Source organism: Hevea brasiliensis, chromosome 14 (assembly GCF_030052815.1).
Source record: "Hevea brasiliensis isolate MT/VB/25A 57/8 chromosome 14, ASM3005281v1, whole genome shotgun sequence".
NCBI classification, from domain to species: Eukaryota; Viridiplantae; Streptophyta; class Magnoliopsida; order Malpighiales; family Euphorbiaceae; genus Hevea; species Hevea brasiliensis.
This window is the reverse complement of record NC_079506.1, coordinates 76,379,103-76,387,865: the sequence shown is the minus strand read 5'-3', so window position 1 is coordinate 76,387,865 and position 8,763 is coordinate 76,379,103. Positions and strand designations below refer to the sequence as shown.

General features: G+C 37.3%; 1 protein-coding gene across 7 annotated transcripts; it reads left to right on the top strand.

The window, feature by feature from the left end:
• The first annotated feature begins 1,644 nt into the window (after positions 1 to 1,644).
• Positions 1,645 to 8,500, top strand: LOC110631701 (pentatricopeptide repeat-containing protein At2g37320). 7 transcript variants are annotated; one of them, XM_058133275.1, is made up of 4 exons: positions 1,645 to 2,168; positions 2,793 to 2,861; positions 2,959 to 5,508; positions 7,725 to 8,500. In XM_058133275.1, exons 2-3 carry the CDS (start codon positions 2,839 to 2,841, stop codon positions 4,505 to 4,507), a joined length of 1,572 nt encoding a protein of 523 aa, XP_057989258.1. In that variant the 5' UTR covers positions 1,645 to 2,168; positions 2,793 to 2,838; the 3' UTR covers positions 4,508 to 5,508; positions 7,725 to 8,500. The 7 variants fall into 7 exon arrangements, with proteins under 7 accessions (XP_057989258.1, XP_057989255.1, XP_057989253.1 ...); XM_058133272.1 differs by having other exon boundaries at positions 1,647 to 2,168; positions 2,793 to 4,818; positions 5,206 to 5,508; XM_058133270.1 differs by having other exon boundaries at positions 1,647 to 2,168; positions 2,793 to 4,818; positions 5,028 to 5,508.
• The last annotated feature ends 263 nt before the right edge of the window (positions 8,501 to 8,763 follow it).

The window sequence follows — 8,763 nt, the reverse complement described above, 5'->3', positions numbered from 1 at the left end:
TCGTTCAACTATGGAAGCGATCTTTTCCATTAGAAGCTTGATGGAGAAATATAGAGATGTGAAGAAAGATCTACACATGGTTTTTATTGATTTGGAGAAGGCTTATGATAGTGTTCCAAGAGATGTCTTATGGAATGTGTTAGAATAAAATATGATATCTATTAGGTACATATAAGTGTTGAAAGATATGTATGAAAGAGCAACTACTATTGTGCATACAGTGGGAGGGGACACAAGAGATTTTTCGATCTCAATTGGATTACACCAAGTATCAGCCATAAGCCCTTACCTTTTTACATTAGTTTTAGATGAATTGATTAAACATATACAAGAGAGTATTCCTTGGCGCATGATGTTTGCAGATGATATTGTTCTGATAGATGAGACACGAGAAGGAGTCAATAGAAAGCTAGAGCTTTGGAGAAGTACTCTAGAGTCAAAAGGTTTTAAGTTAAGTAGAACGAAGACAGAATACAAGCATTGCAAGTCAGTGAAGGCCAAACAGATGATAGGGAAGGAGTTAGTTTGAATGGAGTTGTACTGTCCCAAAGTAATCACTTTAAATATCTTGGCTAGATTGGGGATGTGATGAGGATGTTAGTCATAGGATTAAAGCCGGATGGTTGAAGTGGAGACATGCCACGGGAGTTTTATGTGATCATAAGATTTCCAATAAGTTGAAAGGAAAATTTTACCGTACAGCCATACGATCGGCTATGTTATATGGTAGTGAGTGTTGGGCACTGAAAGAGTCGTATGTGTTTAAGAAAAGAGTTGCAGAGATGAGAATGTTAAGGTGAATGAGTAGCCATACTAAACTAGATAAAGTCCGTAATGAGAGTATTAGAGAAAAGGTAGGAGTGGTGCCAATTGAAGATAAGTTGAGAGAAAGAAGATTGAGGTGGTTTTGTCATATGAAACGTAGACATGCGGAGGCTCCAGTTAGACAAGTAGAGTACATTAGGTTAGAGGATAGAAAGAAAAAAAGGGGTAGACTTTAATTGACTTGGAGGAGATTAGTACAACATGATCTAGAAGCATTACATATTTCTGAGGATTTAACCCAAAATCGTTTAGAGTGGAGAAAGTGAATCCATATAGCCGACCCCAAATTTTTGGGATAAAGACGTAGTTGAGTTGAGTTGTAGTGAAATAAATAGAGAGTTAGATTTGTACAAAATTTTCACAAAATAATTTCTCTCTCACTATATATGGCTTGCAAATTCACTTAAAAGAGAAAAGTGAAACAGTTGAGAAAGGAAGTAAAATAGAAATAAAATTAGAGAGAGAGAGAGTGAGAACCTAGAGAGATGAACCAGTCTACATGGAGGATAGAAGGGAAAGATTCACAAGGAAGAGAGAGAAGGTAATTTCTTAAAATGTTGCCATCATAGACTCACCACTCAGTGAATTAGTCAATAAATTGGTTAAATCATGTAATAAGAGTTTTACGATTTACTAAATTAATCTTTAACCATTTTATGTTAGAAATTGAAGTTTAGAGATTATCAAATTATAAGAATTAGAATTCGGGATAATAGGTAAAATTTACCTCACAAAACTTTTCAATAATTTGTATCCTTCAGCCTCATGGGACTTGACCCAAAATACATACAAAAAGCCCAGCCGTTGTGCCCTCATCTCCATCAACAACGGTACACTACGTAAGTCCATTTCACCCTCTACAGGCCATGAGAGTTCACTCTTCTCCAACCCAGTCGCTGTTTTCCTTGTCTCGTAGACCCATTACCAAAAACCCAAATCCAGCTTCTAGTTCTAAGTTCTTCGATGATGCCATCACATATCTTCACTTCCATTTTCTCGCCAATGCCGACGCTATGAACCCATATTCGATTTGTGGAAAATTCCTTGAAACAGGCCTATTCTTTGCTCCGATTGAGATTGACGTCGCCGCTGCTTCCAATTTTCTCTTTCCGACCGCGATGAGGACATCCAGTCTTGTTCTCTTCTTTGGCAGGTCCTTGACTGCTGTTTGAGGTTCAGCCTGGTAGTGATCGTCATTTTTGTTTATGGGTATTGTGTCGTTTTCGGTTCAGATACGGCCACTGCTCCTTTCTATGTTAAGCCGTATAAACGGTAGAGACAAACCACAGCGCCTAAGTTTTAATCCTTTATATCTGTGTAAACTGGGATTATCATCTCAGCGGGTAATTTCCTAATCTTAATCTCTATTTATTCTTTTGTTTAATTCTCATTTTTGCTTCTTTTAAAAAGTTGATATGTTTGAAATTTTAAAGAGTAGACATGTGTATCGTGATAATAAGTAAAAACCTTATCTTGGAGTTACCTGAATAGAATTGGACGAGATTACCTACCTTTGGATTTTGTGTACTGTGGAAGGAGGATATGAACTTTTCCTGGACCCCAAATGATTATCTGTGTGTGTTGTTTGTGAGTTTTCAGCTACAATTTTAGTTGTAATTTTTGTTAGTAGACAATGTGTTATTGAAGTTGGCTAGTTTATCAAGATTGCTGTTTCTTTATGCTTCTTCAACACATATAAGCTAGGTTTTACTGCTAGTGTACTGCTCTTTTCCTATAGTAGAATACATTTTCGGGAAGAATTTAGTGAGTATTTATTGATTTAACCGTAGGACTTTTAGGTAATGTATATTTTAAATAAAATTCATGGTTATTGAATCGGACCAGATAGACTAGTCGTGATCAGGTACAATTCCCACATTGATTTTAAAAACATCAGATGTCATGAGAGTTTCCACAATTCATATCTTCCAAGTTTAGGCTTTACAATGACTATTGTTTTGTGGCAGGTGTTGTGTGTTGTATCTGTCTGCTGATGCCAATATGCCATAAACTATGTTTTGGACCACAGCCCACAGGTGAGGTGACTTTAGCTGCATCTCATATAAATTAAGCCAGCTGATGGGGTGAATTTTGCTTAGGTATGAATATTATTTCACTTAGAGCCTGTATCAGGAACAAACTCACTTCCTCTATACATCTGATCCATACTCTATCATCCCATGAGCCTTTCTCTGCTCTCAAACTCACACGTACAGCACTGACCAAGCCTTTAGACAAGGCTCTCAGAATTCTAGACATCATAGCTCCCAAAACAGGTACTTCTGCCACTGGTCGCAATAGCCATCTTCGCCTAATTCAAGACTTTTTGGAAACAAATTCAAATCACATTAGTGAACAACACTTGAGCAGCGATTTTTCTGCCTCCAGCTCAGCAGAGGGAATCTCAAATGGGCTTGATGAAATACTTGCATCTTCTTTTCTGGACAATGAGGAGCCTAATGCTGTGTGTTTGAGATCTGATGCTGCCTCTTTGTCCAGTGCATTGAGTTTGTGTGCTTCCACACGTGATCTACAAGTTGGGATTCAGTATCATTGCTTAGCAGTATGTACTGGGTTTGTTGCCAATGCCTATGTAGGCAGCTCTTTGATTACTTTATATGGCAAATGCCGGGAATTGGATAGTGCGTATAAAGTGTTTCATGAAATGCCTATTAGAACTGTGGTGTCGTGGACAGCTATCATTTATGGGTTTGCACAGGAATGGCAGGTTGATGTGTGTTTGGAGCTTTTCTCTGTGATGAGAAATTCAAAATTAAAACCCAATGATTTCACATTTACAAGTCTTTTGAGTGCTTGTACAGGCAGTGGAGCTCTTGAGCAAGGGAGAAGTGCTCACTGCCAAATAATTCGAATGGGTTTTGATTCCTATTTACATATTGCCAATGCTCTTGTATCAATGTATTGCAAGTGTGGGAGTGTTCCAGTTGCATTATACATATTTGAGAACATGTGTGATAAAGACATTGTGTCATGGAATTCAATGATTAGTGGGTATGCGCAGCATGGGCTGGCAGTGCAGGCAATTCAACTTTTTGAAAAGATGAAGAATTTGGGCATAAAACCTGACTCCATTACCTTTCTTGGTGTTCTATCTTCATGTCGCCATGCAGGTTATGTTGAAGGGGGAAGGAATTACTTCAATTCAATGGTTGAATATGGTGTGAGGCCAGAACTGGACCACTATTCATGTCTAGTTGATCTTCTTGGCCGTGCTGGGTTGATAGAAGAGGCAAAAGATGTTATTTCAAGGATGCCATTGTCTCCCAATGCCATTATATGGGGCTCTCTATTATCCTCCTGCAGGCTTCATGGGAGTGTTTGGATTGGTATACAAGCTGCAGAGAGGAGGCTTTTGTTGGAACCAGATTGCACTGCTACTCATGTACAATTGGCAAATTTGTATGCAAGTGTGAGTTGCTGGGATCAGGCAGCGAGAGTAAGGAAATTGATGAAAGATAGAGGGCTTAAAACAAATCCTGGCTATAGCTGGATTGAAGTAAAGAACAAGGTTTGGAGATTTAGAGCAGAAGACAGGTCCAACGCAAGAATTAGTGAAATTCTTAGTGTATTGGATTGTCTAGTAGACCACATGATAACTTTAGGATACGTGCCTGAAATACACGAGGAGGAAGTCAATGATGTTCTATATAACTGCAATTAGCAGCAAGCATTATGCAAAATGCTTCTTGTGCTTGTGCTCAGAATCAATCATCATTCATACACAAGATTGCCCTTTCATTTTTCCAATGGCAATTTGGAATCTGAGTATTGAAACAAGCTTTGGGAACTACAATTCTGATTTCTTTCTTTATAACTGACACAGTTGATTTGGGTTGCTATTTGGGAAATTGAAAGGTTTTTGAAAGGTCTCAAAGGAATCTGGGAGAAAGCGTTGAAGATCAACTCCAAAATGTTTCCAATTACAGTGCCGAAGCATTGCTTTATTTCTTATTGCCTTTGCACTTCCCACTGGTATGCACATTCCAAGCCTTTTCTTTTTTAATTTGCTTTTCCTAATTGTGGCAATTTAGGAACTTTAGTGTCATTTATATTAAGTGTTTGACTTGCTGTTTGTTTCTCAGAGTTCTTGAGAAGTGAAGCCTAGAATGCAAATTGTTGTTTATAGAATTATTTGTGGTTGTATTGAATTAGGTTTTTCTTGGACTTTTTATTTTGGCAAGGTATTTATGCATATCGAGAATTGAAATTATTTTACTAAGCTAGGGTTATAAGAGGAATGTGAGCTGAATTTTGTTTTCTTGGTGGCAAAAATATCAAAAAATCATTCCTTCTTGGTGCTCCATCCATCCCTTCCCCTCCATCGTCTGCAACTTCCTCTCCACACGAACAAAATCCAAGGCATCACCACCATTGAGCGCCACAGCTGTAAGTGCTCATTCCACGCAGGGAATGGGGGAGGCTTGGGTGACCTCAATGACAACCTCCATGCAGAATGCGCAGAAACGAGGCCTTTTTTGCTTCAATCGAATGCTGCAAGTTTGAATCCCAATTTCTTCAATCTGATTCTCCTTCAAATTCCTGATGAAATCAATAGTTTGGAGAGGTCGTTCAGTGAGGTGGAAGGGTCTAATTGGCTTTGCTGATGCTGGGAACGCCAAAAACAGCTGTTTTGCAGCTGCTTCACCTTCTTCTTCTCACTAGGTTTGTTGCTCCAATTGGTTGCTCATTTTGTTGATTTTTCATATCATTCTTTGAATTTCTAGTTGATTAGATTTTCAGTAGACTGAGATTGTTGATTTTGGTTGGATTGTTATTGATTTTGATTTCTCTATTGGATTTATTGAATTTCAAGTAAGGTTGATGAATTGGAGTTTATGGAAAAAATAAAGAGGGAGAGAGAAACGGAGATGTCATACGTAGAGAGAGAGAGAGAGAGAGAGAGAGAGAGAGTGAGAGAGAGAGCACTTTTTTTGATTTTCCATATAATTTCCATTTTTTTTTAACTAGTAAGCTCTAGTTAGCCAATTCCACTTGATGCTTTAATTATGGTGATTTTGAAAGTTCATTAGGCGAATTGTTAAAATTAAAAGCATAGATTATTTTTGTAAAATCGCTTAAGTTTAAAGTTGTGCCTTTCTTAGTTCGCTTCTTACACTTTATGCTTTACATCAAAGTTGGCTAGTATAGGTTGTTGTGGATCTCAATTTGTTTTCTAGTATTAGGCATGGATCTTCTCTAGCAAGGATAATCTTCTTGCACTTTATGCTTTACATCAAAGTTGGCTAGTATAGGTTGTTGTGGAGCTCAAATTGTTTCCTAGTATTAGGCATGGATCTTCTCTAGCAAGGATAATCTTCTTGCACTTTATGCTTTACATCAAAGTTGGCTAGTATAGGTTGTTTTGGAGCTCAAATTGTTTCCTAGTATTAGGCATGGATCTTCTCTAGCAAGGATAATCAAATTAAATGGATTTAGGTAACTGATTTCAAGTGCATGTTCTGTAGCAACCATGTGAATCCAAAATAATCTTGTTTGCGAAATCTTGTGGTTGAAAATCAAAATAATCTTATTGGGAACTAGCAGACAGAATTTCAGTGGGCCATATCTCCTCTAGAGAAATCAATCTGGGGATGATTGTTGAGATCATCTTATTTAACTTAAATCCTGGCCGGCTTGCTATTGAATTTGTAGAATTTGGGGAATTGATGTATAGTCTCAGCTGCTGGTATTTGAACACTCTGTTGTGATTTTGTTGTTGTTTCTCCATGCTCATTGTAATTATAATTAGGTTTAGCATACAGCATTTACTTTTCTTCTCTCCTTTCCATTGATTGGACTATTTTGGTGCCTATAGGCCTTTCTTTGTCATCTTTGACTTGTAGCTTGATTACTGCTTCAGGCTTTATAGCAGATTAGCCATCTGCAATGTGTTCCTTTGGAATGAATGCATCATTTTCCAAAATGAATGCAGAATATGGAGAATGAAGAAGCAGAGAAAGGTTCAGTATTAACAGGCTATATAGCCTGTTCAGTTGCGAAAGCTCAATGAGTTCCAAGAATCTAATAGCACTTTTTGTCAATTTGAGAACGGCTGGGAGGACTGATTAAGAACATCTGCATTTTAGGATTTACTAAGGATTTGAAGTTTCTTAATGTTAGGATAGATAAGAGTGACAAAGGTTGGGAGAGTGAATTTCTTTGAACTCCATAAATTTGAATCAATGTACGTGGCACATTTTTTGAATGTGTTGACTGATGATGTGTTTTCTTTTCCTTTTTGTTAGTTATTTGTCTCAGTTATGAGTTCTTAGTGGTACTCATTGAACTTTCACCTTTTGAACTTGAATAGCTAGGATGTAATATTGGCGGAGTCTGCAACAAAAATGGTAATTAGAGGTTGGTCACCCATGTTAATTTATGCAGGTTGTAGAAATGTGGAAACTTGAACCTTTGACATTGATAATTTTTTGGTGGTCATTGTGCGACCTTTTACAAAGTAATTGGTTTTGGAGAACTTTTATGTTTAATTGTTGTAGTTCAGCTTTGTCAAACACATTACTGTGTGCCTTATCTGCATTAAAGGATGCTTCTGTCAAAGGCTTTGTCAACTCATTTTCAATAATTAATCTACTATACCTACAGCATTGGAAAATGCTTACTAATGGACTTTGGGTTTTTGGCAATCCATCAATAACTCTAGTTTGACTGGCTGACATTTAAGAGAGAGCATGCTTGATACTATGTATTCGTTATCCTCATTTTATGCGCCTTACAATCAATCATTCATTCTCTTTTTAACTTCTTTGATGTATGATTGTAATTATTGCTCATGGTCTAAAGCTACCAGCTGTTGAATTTACTAGTTAAAGGATCATTTAATAGACCTTACATTTTCACATTGTTAGCTCCTTTTACAGGCTGTTTAACAGAAAGGGAACTGGAAATGGATGGCAGAAGCAAAGAGCCAGAATCAGAATCATTGCCTGGAACTTGCCATTGTTGTCAATGGGTTGCCAGACATCTCTCTAGGTGAAAGTTATCTTGTTCACTCAAGCACTGTGAATGATGCATAATCACTTAGAAACAAAAGTCTAGATGCAGAATTTCTTGGAAGTACTGTTTTTGGTGAATGGTTGGAAGGAAGTTAAAAAAAAAAAAAATTGCTGTTTGGTGACCAATACTTACTGGTACTGTGACTCAGTTTGACAAAGAAACTGGTAAAGTGGTCTATGAAGATTGTGATTTCAAAGATATTGACTGGCACGAGTCGGAAGATACCCTTTTGCCTCTAGATATCACAAAGGGTGAGCGTGTACAAAGCATCCTACACTTGTGGATATTGCAGCTCCACTAAAATCATTGGCATCGAAAATTATCAAGAACAGCCAGAAAACCTGGGAAAAAGTGACTGGACGCAAAATTGCAAGGCTAAAAGTACAGGAAATGAAGGTGCATAAAGAAATTTCAATGCCAGAGATTAATGACAGATGGTAAAAAGCATGAATTTCTAACTGCAAAAGGGCTGTTGAATAAGATAAATAAAACTGTGAATGCTGTGCATTTCATTGGTAAAGTTTTGCTATGTTTTACATTTGTTGATTTATGCTGCTTAATTGTTGTAGAAGGGGGAAAAACTCATTTGCTTCTGTGCAATTTGTCAAATATGGTTTGAGATAGTGGTTTTGAAGATTAATTAACCTGTTCATATCATAATCTGATCCGACTCCAATTATAGTGATTTCCTGCTGCAAGAATGAACCGCTTGAAAGCCTCTTGGAAATAAATTTGAAGGCTGTTACCTGCGTCTATTGTGCTAAAATTCGATCACTATATTGTATGGAAGCCTCACCAATTTTCAGGCTTGACGAAACCTATTAGTTTTTGGCAAAAAGCATATTTAAACTCCTGAATTTTGCTTCATATTTAGCTAAAATTAATGGTTTTGTCTGTGCATTG